Genomic DNA, 13,208 nt, shown 5'->3' with positions numbered 1-13,208 from the left:
AAATTGTCTGAGACACAAAAGTAATTACTAATGCACCATAACTCGAAAGTATATTCAAATAAATATTTTGTAGTTTGTTTAACCATTGATAAGTAGAGGTGAGATTTTATGGTTTTATTTTTGGTCCAATTTTGTTCTTAAAACTGAGGATTTCTGTGTTATTGTTTTTATTTTTATAAAAGCTGTTTTATTGTACTTACCCACCAAAATAAGAATTAAATTTATATACTGTATTTTTATGATAAATAATTTGTGATAAATTGGTCTAAAGCCAATAAATTCAAAACAATAAAACTAAATTAACGAGCATTTGTGGTTAAAAAGTGACAATAAGGGATGTACAATAAAACATATAAAATTATTGTTTCTGGTATTGATTCAATTTTTTGTCCGGATATAACTATATTCACTTAATTTCAAACATTAAAAGATAATTTTTTTCTTTACAATTTTTATTAAGTTTTGGTTAAATGCTGCTTAATTCCACGACATCTTGCATTTCAGTGCGGTGTTTTGACTTGCTTTTCAGTGTTATTTCGGTTTTATCACAATTCACCTTATAATTGTGTCCCTATTTATAAGTGCTTAGCATACATGATCATCAAACTGGTAAAACTTTTCAAGAGAAATTTTCCCAAAAAATTTAAGTCTTAATAGTTTATTAGTAGCAACCGGGTAGAAAAATATTATGACGGATGTATGGATCATTGTGAATCTCTTGGCTTGTTGATGAACAGGTGGCAGACGGACACAGCGAATCATTGTGAGTCCAGCTTTATCCAACTGTAATCTTGCCCCAAAATATAGGGCTTGATCATGAGACGAAGCTGGATTTTTTTTTTTCATGCAGCTGCCAGGTTATGTACGGTAAGTGGTAAGCTAGCTGCCAAAAATATGTTACATGAAACTTTATTCGTGACAATTAAGGGAGAAGATAAGTAGCCAAAATAGTTTTATCATTTGGAAGGAAGAACATTTGAACTGAATAAAACCACACACATTGATTACTTGTTTCATCAAACTAAAGAGGAAAATTTTTCTACGAATCAAATTGTCTGTCTAGAAAAAATGGTGATCAAGATTAAAATTTTCAGTTGGAACTAGGGAGGGGGAAATTAAATAATCCCCTATAATTAGAGACAAGATTATATAATTTCATTTTTAGCACAATTTTTGTTTTTACAACAGGAGCTTTCGGTGATATTGTTTATATTATTAATAAACTATTTATTCATAAATATAGCGCCATTTCTAACAAATACAACACTTACTTGTTCAATGATACTTAATCAAAATAGTATCATTTTGACTTGATACATGATGCACTTTAACGCTATAATATTGTGTAATAAACATATAAAACTACTGGAAACAATACAAATAAATCAGCGAGTATATTGTGCATTTGAGAAATGTAGCAATGGTGTAATGTAAAAATTAGTTAAAATATAAAAAAAGCAAATTTTTCCTAATCTTATTTAGTACATACATTTTGGTACTAACTCCATGCTAATTAATTTACATTCATTGAATTTAATATATTAAAAGATAATGTTTTTTTAATATGAGTCGAGTGTTCATCTTATATGCTTAATTAATTTCATGATTTTTTGTTGCATTTCATTGCTTTATGGTGAATTAACTTGCATTTCAGCGTTATATTGTGTACTGACCAACTTTTCGGTGTAATTTTGGCTTTATCGCAATTCATCATTTAATATTGTCCCTACCCATAACAATTTAGTTCCTGCATTATTTCTTACATATTGTCAGTGCTGTATCAGCATTCTGTGTTTGCACTGTTTGCACTGGGAAAGCAGTAGTTGTGTCAAAGTGCTACTAGAGATTTGATACAATATAGGTAGATTGATCCATATGTTGACAAGTACCCATGCAGCACACAAGTTTAAAAAAAATAAGAATTTTTTTTAATGTTGTAAAAACAAATATTGTCTAATGTGTGCATAGTAATTGTAACGGGGAGACACTCACCTCCACGTTAGAGTTCTCCATGCCCACGGCCAGCCACTCGCCGGTGGGGCAGTAGCCCAGGGAGAAGATCTGCGAGAGGAAGTCGTGCTGCTGCAGCTGGCGGCCCTCGCGCAGGTCCCAGGACCGCACCGTGTTGTCCAGGCCGCCCGTCCACAGCTTCGTGCCGTCGGCAGATATGTCGATGCAGGAGGCGCCGTCCGTGTGGCCTTGGAACTGCCGCACCAGCGTCTGGTTGTGCAGGTCCCAGACCGCGATGTTGCCGTCCGAGCAGCAGCTGAAGCACACCTGCACCAGGCCCACCGACACTGTCACCCTTCAACCAAACACAGGAGCCTCCTCTTCGTGCAAACATTATCAGTTCCCCCCTAACCCAGAAATATCAGTGCCCTCCTCTAACCACAAACATCAGAGGTGCCCTTTTCGTACAAACATTGGTGGCTCTCTCTTCCTGCAAACATCGGTGGCTCCCTACTCCCATTAACACTGGTGCCTCCCGCTTCCTACAAATGTAGATGCCCCACTCTTCCTGCAATCATCGGTGACCTTTCAACCAGAAACATCAATTCCCCCCTTACCCAGAAACATCAGTGCCCTCCTCTAACCACAAACATCAGCGGTGCCCTTTTCCTACAAACATCGGTGGCTCTCTCTCTTCCTGCAAACATCGGTGGCTCCCTATTCCCATTAACACTGGTGCCTCCCGCTTCCTACAAATATAGATGCCCCACTCTTCCTGCAATCATCGGTGACCTTTCAACCAGAAACATCAATTACCCCCCCCTTACCCAGAAACATTAGTTCCCCCTCCACCCACATACATGGTGCCTCCATCTTTCCAAACACAACATTAGGTTCAATTAGGTATTGAGCACAAGAATCCTGTCATGAAATTTGAACATGTGTGTATTCATGTATTGGTTAGTAGACACATGTACTCTACTACATTTTACATTAGGTGGGAACTTACATTTTGACATAAAAGAGAGTCTGGTATTCTGTTGTTTTGCACAAGCATTTGCAGATTTAATAAATGCTGAATAATTAATACTAAAAATCTTAAAAAAGGTTTATTTCATTAACTCTCTTTCAGAATTATCCAAAACAAAAAAAAAAAAAAAGGATTATTTGATTGGTTCTGGCAATGAAAAAGATTGACTGAAAGTTTTTTTATTTTTATTTTTTTACACGCCAGCAATGGTGCCTGTCCAAAAAAAAATCTTAAATTAAAAACCAACAAGTTGGAAAAATTAAATTTTTTTGACACATTAATTAAAAATTTTGCAGTATTTGTGTGAATTTCCTCAGAGCGCATGTTGGTGTAATGTGGCGTGGTGAGCGATGCGAAGTTTGGCGTTGAGGCTGTTTACCGCACGACCACACCAAACTCCTGGGACTCCACCTGCAGCATACCTTGGAGTCGGGGCTGATGGCGAGAGCGTAGCAGGCGGGTGCGCTTGACGTCAACTCAGCCTTGATGCGGGGCGTGGGAGAGGCCAGGTCCCATATGCTCAGGTTACTAGCTTCTCCGCCTACGATCAGCGTCCTCATGTCCGGGAGGAGTTTTACCGAGCGGATGTAGTTGTCCCTTTGCTGGGAAGAGAAAGAACCATTTCAGGCCAGGGCTGTCTAATGTCCCACGGTCTTGCTCATTGCAGAATTTCAAAATCCAATTTCCATGAAAAAAAATTTCTTATGCACAAAAGTAATTAATAATATATAGTAACTCAAAAATATATTTAAATAAATATTTTTGAGTTTGTTTAATAATTTATAAATGCTTAGCGTACATGATCGTCAAACTGGTTAATCCTTACAGGAAAAAATTTTCTTAAAAATTCAAGACTTAATAGTTAGTTGGCTGCATCCAAGTATAAAAATATCATGAAGGATGTGCGAATCATTGTGAATCGCTCGGCGTGTTGATGGATGGACAGATGGTGGATGGACACTGCTTTAATTGACTGTAATCTTGCCCCAAAATATAGGACATGATCATGAGACCTAACTGGGTCTTTTTTCTGTCAAGTGGTTGCCAGATTATGTTAAGGTCAGTAGTAAGCTAGATGCCCCAAAAATTTTACATGAATTTAGTCTTGACAATGAAGGTAGAAGAGCAGGGGCCTAAATATTTGTGTCATTTAGAAGGAAGAATATTTGAACTGGACATCCCTAACTAAAAAGGAACTTTTTTTAAAAATTAAAAATAAAATAAAAAACTATAAAGTTGCTATTTCAACTATGAACACACCAAAACACAAAAGGTTTTCCTGTTTTAAACCAAAATGTATAATGTTTGTTCAATCTTACACAGTACAATTTTTACTTCATTTAATATTAATATCTCTCATAATACCAATTATTATTCTAACACCTATTGCAAATAAAGAAATTTATGGATCCAATGATCTTTTTTTTTTGTTTTAATGTTTATATTTTCTAACTGTTTCAAGTGATTGTTTCATGTGACCTTACAATATTTTTCCTATCTTTACTAGGCTTTCCACATTTTCTATACCTGTAGTTTATCATGAAGGTAATGAACTGAAAGGCTTAAACACACATGTTAACAACCTTTCCACTGTCGCTGAAAGATACACTAAAATGCACATGCCATTTTTTTAGTTTTAAATTATGTACCTTGTTAAGAAAAAATATCTTTGACATATATAAAGCAATTACTAAGGGCTGCAAAAATTAATATCTATAATTTTACAAATTAACATCTATTATTGTGAAACTAGCATTTTTAATGCAACTTTAATAACCCTTAATAATTACATTCTAAATGTTTGAAAAATAAATATTCATACATATAAATAACACATTATTTCATTTTTGTACAATCAAGAATTTTTTCAAGCCTTTCTATAGTAAAACATTAAAAAAACTAATGCTGATTTTACTTATAAAAAAAATTGGTATTGCAATATGCTAGCAAACATTAAGTCGCAGGTTTAATTCACGGTAATTCACAGATCAACCGGGTTAGTTGGGTTACATGTTACTTGGCTGCATCACAGACACATGGCAATATCACGAATCACAGTGGTTACGAAAACCAGTGTAGAAAACTACAATAACTAAAAGGTCCCCACAAGGGTCAAGTGCAATACTTGGGGAATGCCAAGCACCTGTAACACTGCTGTGGTTTACCTGACACTCGTGCTGAAGAAAAATGCAAGAGAGTGTTCATTTTGTTAGCCAACCACCCAAGAGATGAAAAACAATTTGTTGCAAAGATAGTGAACATGTTTTGTTTGTGTATTAACTGAAATCTTAAGTGACAAACATAAATAAAAATAATGTAATTATACATCTGCATGTGTCCCACACAAACTCCAAAGTAAGAATATAAAGAGTGTACCCCTTTTCTCGGGGTACCGTTTTACAAGGAAATTAAAAGGAAGTTTATATTATAGTTTTCCTTCAGTATAGTTTATTTGAGTATTGGTGTTATCCGTACGGCGGTATTTTTGAAATATTGGTAACGTTTTTCAGCGCTAGTGTCGCCCGAGAGCACCTGGTAACAGTTAGTGAGAATATCATTAAATAATTGTGTTTATTAGTTATATTTATAATGTAGTTATATATTTGCATTTGTATAAAACTATTTTAATTATTAATGCGACATAGCAAAGTTGGACAAGTGGTGATCGGGGTAAAATGAAACAAATCACGAGCACAGCGCGCATGCGCGCGAGGGAGACAGACTTTTTCCCCTCCCTTTTTTTGAAGGAGGGGAGGGGAGGCAGGCGATGAGCTGTTCTGGACGACGGGCCGGTGTGTGAGGTGGTCCGCGCAAGCGGCCTCGCAAAAAAAAAAATGACTTTTGCGAGTGTGGGGCCGGCTTGGGCAGCAAAATAACTCGTTGGTATCTGTGTGCAAGAGTAACTGTAAAGCTCGTCAAGAAGAGAGTCGCGGTACTATCGCGGCGGAACGAGGCTCCTTCCGGCTAGTATAGCAGTCAGCACCGACTGGCCTGAGGACCAGTGGGGTTTAGCGAGGATTCGCTAATCCAACGGAGACGACGAGCCGATACGTGAGTGACTTCCCTTGTGATTCCCCTTGTGCAACGGGGTTATGCTGCAAGAGATTGGTGGCAGAAATAATTACGTCAAGCCTGAGAGTGTTATTTTACGTCGGAGGTCTGTTTTTCCCCAGCTACATTTAACAACTTTATGATATGGACACGTGAAGTAAATAATTGAAACTTATGATGAAATTCAAATGGTAGAGACTCGCGTTGAACGTTTTAAGGGTACCCGTCCCCCGAACACTTGAGCACGTCGCGTAACAAGGAAGGTGTTAACTAGCTTGAACTTGGTTTATCAGAGATTTTAAATCACTATAAGGTGTCTATTGTAACTGATGTTAAGTTTAGGGTATTTTTATATTTCCTTATCATGTGCTGGGTATGAATATATATACAGGAAAGCTTCACTATAAAGAACATGAAGGGACCAAAAAATAGTTGAGTTTGTTATACTGAAGTTCTTTATACTGAAACATAAGCATTGTTATAAATATGTATACCGATAAACACATGAAACACCTTAAGTGTACTAAGGTTCAGTATCTCAGTCATTAGTCTATGGCCGCTTGAAAAACCTGTTCACATACTTTCTGCTGATGCTTTGTCTATGGTCAGGAGACACATTGTAGGCAGAGCTGCCAACCTCAAATCACACCCATCAGTAATGACAATTATATGGAAAAAGTACATGTAAATCATGCACAATAAATTTTTCCTGAGGAATTATGACACACACAAGATAAAATAAGGACAATAATATGCAAAAAAAATGAAAAATGTAGGCCTATGCATATGAATACAATGATAATTAATGAATCAAAGAAAAAAAAACGATTTGAACAATACAATCATCTGAATATGTAAGAAATGTCAATAATTTTACAGGAAATTTTCAACCTTCAATTCAAAGTATGCAAAGTTATACTTTTGAACAATTGTCTTTTTATTTGCTTCTTTTATCCTGGTTGGATAAGAACTGTCTTATAAACAAACAACAGAACTTGTAAACAATAACTCTGCGTTAGTTACTTTCGTTTCTTCAGATGTAGCGAAAAAACTACGATATGGATTTATTGCTCGTCATGACTATAAAATATTCCGCATGTTTCTTTAATTCAATGTGCCCTCTACAGTCATCCCTTCCAACGTGTGCAATCGAAGTCACACGTGCATACATTACAAAACGCATGGTGTTCCAAAACATTTGAAGACAACAAGCATCGTCATTCTTTTGAATAGTTAGGTCTTAGGTCGAAAGTTTTGATGAATTGCGTTATTTTTTTTATCCCCCATATACACTTTTGTTCTGTCACACGCTTCATTTCTACAACCGGCACTGAAGAACACAACACTATTTAAAAACGTAAAAAATTTCACGCCTGTAGACACGACTAAAACACTATGGACTGTGATGAAAAAAATAAATTAAAACACAGGTTAGCCAAAGTACCGTACAAAAATTATCGTAATGTAAGTAGCCAAAAAACGAAAAATCCGAGAATATGTACTAGTTTTATCGTACAACGGACGTAATACCATTCCAATATTATTTCAAAACACAAGAATTAATCAACTAATTTCGATAGTACGTGCGCACACATACTAGTTCCGTTATTGTTTTTGTTTACGTACACGCTGTTACGTTTGAATAAGAAAATTAAAAATAAAGAACAAGTTTTTGGATGGTAATTTTTTTCATAATTTGCCTCAAGGTTGTTCGTTCAAGTGAATATTTTTGTTTCACGAAGAAACGGACCGTCGTAAAATTCGTTAAGATGAAATAAAATTCAAGGTTATTATATACGTTTTTGGCGGGACCAAACAATGAGTTCGGTTAAGTGAAGTGTTCGTTTAACTGAAGTTCGTTGTACTGGTGCTTTCCTGTATATATATAGTTTATAGCATCGGGCCCGATTTAGTTAATATGTACCGGCGAATGCTTATACAGTAGAACCCTGTTATAATGTTCCTGCATATAATGTTTTCCTGCTTATAATGTCATATTTTTAAAGTCCCAATATTTCCCCCATAAGGACAATGTATTTATTTCCTGCATATAACGTTCATAAATAGTGTATATTCCTGCTTATAATGTTTGCTTTCTAACATTCCATAAATGGGGAAAAAATGTTTTAAAATCAAATTATTCCAACACTTACGATAAAAAGTTTCCTTTATGTATGTTTATGTTTACAATCACTGCCATACAATACAAGAAGTTTGTTAAAATACAATTTTAGGCAATATACTGAAGGTACACAATGTTCATAGTTACGTGTCAGTTGGCACCCTTAGTCAACTCTTCTCTTCCTTGCCATTCCAGTGGGTATTCAGATGCACGTACATAGTCCTACGATATTTAAGTTGCCAACCATTGAGCGAGGGCATAACTAAATGTGTTTTCTATTGCTTACAAATAATTATTTTTTTCATTCATACGTAGGAATCCCAAAATTAAACATTTTCAGGTGGCGAAGGAGTAGACGTTCTCACTCTTAATGTTGTCATCATGAATCGTGAGACAATTTTACAAAAAATGTGGCAGTGTATCTTTAAAGACAAACAAAATTTAACCAGGGAACAAAACGAAGTTGAAAAATTGTTGGCTTGTTTCAGAAAATTCATGTATCAAGTATACTATCTCTGGTTTTAACATTAAAGTTGTTTACATAGCTTGGTGAGTCCATTGGTACAAAGCTCAAACATTGTTAAGAGCTAAATTGAAATTTCCTGCTTAAAACGTTTTCCTGCTTATAATGTTTTTTTCTTGTGCTCCCTTGAAAAACATTATAACAGGGTTCTACTGTATTCTTTTAATGCTTGTAATAGTTTGATTTCAGAGGTTCAGATTAATAAATAATGTTTTGTCGTACTTGCCACAAAAGTTGTGCTTTCTCAAGCAAATCCCTTTTCTTTCGCTGTTTAAATTAAGCCCTGATTTTTTTATACCCTTGCTGAATGCCGAGAGGTTTGGTGAACTGTGTGCCGTAACCTATTTTTCTGATATGTCGGATGGCGATACACTATACCAGGTAATTCCCAGCAGTTGTTCGCGGTTTGCGGCGCTCCCTTGGGGCTTACGGGGGCGTCAAATGCGCCACTCTGCTTCTGGGATTTGCTTGTGGCTAAGCATAGCGGTTGTGGTTGGTATTGGCGTAATTTCAATGATGCCTGTTAGCTGGATCTATAAGCTGACTAAGCCCGAGTTACTAAGTAACGTTCAAGCTGCGGGTTTAGCCGTAAACGCCGAGGTGGGTATTGACGAGTTACGAAAAACGTTTTCCGAATTCTTGAAGGAAAGAGAGGTAGGAGTCATTTCCGCGGAAGGGATATCGAGGACTACAGCTGGGATTCACGGGAAAATAGACCTGTTAGGTCAAATAGAAAAAAAGGTGATTTTGGACAGCATTAAAGGTTTGCCAGTGTTACATGAGGGGGACCCCAGTAAGTTAATACCCTTTTGTAGTGAGGTTGATAAAATGGTTGACGTCGAACTTTTTGAAGACCAAAGCTATTTGATAAAATGCCTAGCAGGGAGGTGTTCGGGAGTGGCCCGAAATGTTTTGAGTCAGTGTGCAGTGGAAAATAGCAGTTGGGAAAGAACGAAGGAATTATTGTGGGAAAATATGTGCCCCCGACGAGTTAAACTGTGTCTTGAAAAACAGCATGTGTACCGGTTCCAAAAAGCTCACGAGAGCATGGTAGAATTTGTGCAGAATGTGAGTAGCATGAGTAAAGTTTTTGGTCTCGGGTTGAGCGAGGGAGATATGGTGCAAACAGTAGTAGAAAACATGCGCCCCGAGGTGAGAAGGGAGTGTGCTTTTGTAGGAAAACCAAAGGGCACTGGGAAATTATTTACGTGGGCAGTTGAAATTGATAATTTATGGGGTGCTAAGACAGATTTTGAACGCATGGGTGGTAGTAGGCTTCCAAACCAATATGTTAAGGGCTTGGAGGAAGGGGGGCAGAAAGGGCCTAGGAGCTGTTTTAGGTGTGGAAAACCAGGTCACTTTAAAGCAGAATGGCCGGAAAAGGGAAGGGGGTTAGTATGCGATTACTGTGGGAGGAGAGGTCATGGAAAAAGGTCTTGTTTCAAAGCCCGTGATGAAGAAGAAAAAAAGGGGCAGGAATGTAAGGCGTAAGGTACATACCGTACGTTTTTGTCATTAAGTTATTAGGGTTTAGTCTTGTTGGTAATTACGTTTTAGAGATTGTAAAGAGTGCTCATATAGTGGTATGGTTGTATGGTATACGCCGTACGTTTTTGTTATTTATAAGTTTTTGGTAATTTTTTTTAGGGCTTAATTTTGGGGTAGGTTTAGTTTAGCTTTCGGAGTGAGGTACCACTCTATTCAGTGTGTGTTCTATCATGTCTCTTGACTCGTGTTTTTGAGAAATTTTCCGCAATCTGTTTCTAAGGCTGTGATTTATTCCCTTCTATATGTGTTTAAATGTTTTATTCTATGTTTTTATTGGTACCTGCCCAAAGAAATTGTTATTACCTTAGTTTTATTTTTAAAATTTTTTTTTTTGGGGGGGATATTGTACCCCTTTTCTCGGGGTACCGTTTTACAAGGAAATTAAAAGGAAGTTTATATTATAGTTTTCCTTTAGTATAGTTTATTTGAGTATTGGTGTTATCCGTACGGCGGTATTTTTGTAATATTGGTAACGTTTTTCAGCGCTAGTGTCGCCCGAGAGCACCTGGTAACAGTTAGTGAGAATATCATTAAATAATTGTGTTTATTAGTTATATTTATAATGTAGTTATATATTTGCATTTGTATAAAACTATTTTAATTATTAATGCGACATAGCAAAGTTGGACAAGTGGTGATCGGGGTAAAATGAAACAAATCACGAGCACAGCGCGCATGCGCGCGAGGGAGACAGACTTTTTCCCCTCCTTTTTTTTGAAGGAGGGGAGGGGAGGCAGGCGATGAGCTGTTCTGGACGACGGGCCGGTGTGTGAGGTGGTCCGCGCAAGCGGCCTCGCAAAAAAAAAAATGACTTTTGCGAGTGTGGGGCCGGCTTGGGCAGCAAAATAACTCGTTGGTATCTGTGTGCAAGAGTAACTGTAAAGCTCGTCAAGAAGAGAGTCGCGGTACTATCGCGGCGGAACGAGGCTCCTTCCGGCTAGTATAGCCGTCAGCACCGACTGGCCTGAGGACCAGTGGGGTTTAGCGAGGATTCGCTAATCCAACGGAGACGACGAGCCGATACGTGAGTGACTTCTCTTGTGATTCCCCTTGTGCAACGGGGTTATGCTGCAAGAGATTGGTGGCAGAAATAATTACGTCAAGCCTGAGAGTGTTATTTTACGTCGGAGGTCTGTTTTTCCCCAGCTACATTTAACAACTTTATGATATGGACACGTGAAGTAAATAATTGAAACTTATGATGAAATTCAAATGGTAGAGACTCGCGTTGAACGTTTTAAGGGTACCCGTCCCCCGAACACTTGAGCACGTCGCGTAACAAGGAAGGTGTTAACTAGCTTGAACTTGGTTTATCAGAGATTTTAAATCACTATAAGGTGTCTATTGTAACTGATGTTAAGTTTAGGGTATTTTTATATTTCCTTATCATGTGCTGGGTATGAATATGTGTGTGTGTGTATATATATATATATATATATATATATATATATATATATATATATATATATATATATATATATATATATATATATATAGATAGTTTATAGCATCGGGCCCGATTTAGTTAATATGTACCGGCGAATGCTTATATTCTTTTAATGCTTGTAATAGTTTGAATTCAGAGGTTCAGATTAATAAATAATGTTTTGTCGTACTTGCCACAAAAGTTGTGCTTTCTCAAGCAAATCCCTTTTCTTTCGCTGTTTAAATTAAGCCCTGATTTTTTTATACCCTTGTTGAATGCCGAGAGGTTTGGTGAACTGTGTGCCGTAACCTATTTTTCTGATATGTCGGATGGCGATACACTATACCAGGTAATTCCCGGCAGTTGTTCGCGGTTTGCGGCGCTCCCTTGGGGCTTACGGGGGCGTCAAGAGTCATGTCACAAAGTCCCAAAGTCAAGTAGACGTTTGTTTCTTTCTAAGTGTGAAACAAATATTGTATATGTAATAATTTTGGAAACCATTAAAAAATGTGTAGCAGTTTTGGCTTTTTATAAAGGATATTTTACAAATTGACATTTTAAACTAATTGAGATGATAAAGTGCAACTGATTAAAAAAAAATAGCTAAAATAGCATTATGTATGTGGAAATGAACAAAAAAAAACATTTAAATTCTAAATTAGCAAAAAATATATATAATTGCATCTATAGCAAGATAGTAAGTTTTCCAGCCCCTATCAATCAATGTCAAATCACAATTTTCTTGAATCCAAATCTCAAATTTGAATCCCAGAGAGAACCTTGAATATAACCCTCAAATCGGAATCTAGATATCATGGTTTAAAAATAAACTAATGTACACGAAAATAAGAATATTAACTATGGTGTTGAAACATTCTCCACTTTACATGGATGTTTCACACATTAAGAGTTCAGAATCAATATGTATTGTATTTTATTATTATAACTACATGTTAAAGGTACAATACCTTGTGGAATGTTAACACGTTAACAGGCTAGGTATTACGAAAAAAAACTGGCCTAGTAAATAAAATTCAGAGGTCAACAGTGTCAAATTATTTAATTTACTTTATTTCCTCCAATATTTTCCTTGGAATCTTTTTCCTCGAATATTGAATCCTTAAAAAACTAATGATTTGATGGTATTTGTGAACTGGAGGATTTCATTACATAAAGTGAGGTGGAACTCTGCGAGAACACGTACCAGGCAGTCGAGCTGCGACACGGGGCTCTTGGAGCCGGGCTGGCTGATGTCCCACACCTTCACGCAGCCCTTGCCGCCCGTGTAGACGTACTTGGTGGGGTTGCTGATGGTGACCGCGCACACCACCTCGCCGTGGCTCAGCGTGTTGATCTGCCGCGCGTGCCGCGGAATGCCCGGCCCGATGAGCGCGTCGGGCGGGAACGGCACTGGCTGCATCTGCCCGTCCGCGCTCACGTGGAACGAGTAGGCTCTGGAACCACACGGCTCGCGTCAGCGTCACGCAGCATGGACTAGCAACTGCGCACGTTGCAGTTCAGACAGTCTTTCCTGCTCAAAACCGCAAACAACTATGTT

The 13,208-nt window shown here is 37.3% G+C and overlaps 1 protein-coding gene across 5 annotated transcripts in view; it reads right to left on the bottom strand.

The window, feature by feature from the left end:
• The window catches only part of LOC134538005 (transducin-like enhancer protein 4), a 237,887-nt gene that overhangs the window by 8,851 nt on the left and 215,828 nt on the right, over positions 1-13,208 (bottom strand). For all 5 annotated transcript variants that reach the window (XM_063379005.1, XM_063379006.1, XM_063379012.1 and 2 more), the window contains 3 exons: positions 12,855-13,104; positions 3,403-3,582; positions 1,993-2,277 (listed from right to left, as the gene is read on the bottom strand). In XM_063379005.1, the coding sequence (XP_063235075.1) occupies positions 1,993-2,277; positions 3,403-3,582; positions 12,855-13,104 (715 nt within the window). The remainder of the gene's footprint in view (positions 1-1,992; positions 2,278-3,402; positions 3,583-12,854; positions 13,105-13,208) is intronic.

This window comes from Bacillus rossius, chromosome 1 (genome assembly GCF_032445375.1).
Source record: "Bacillus rossius redtenbacheri isolate Brsri chromosome 1, Brsri_v3, whole genome shotgun sequence".
Classification (NCBI taxonomy): domain Eukaryota; kingdom Metazoa; phylum Arthropoda; class Insecta; order Phasmatodea; family Bacillidae; genus Bacillus; species Bacillus rossius.
This window is presented reverse-complemented; position numbering and strand designations above follow the sequence as displayed.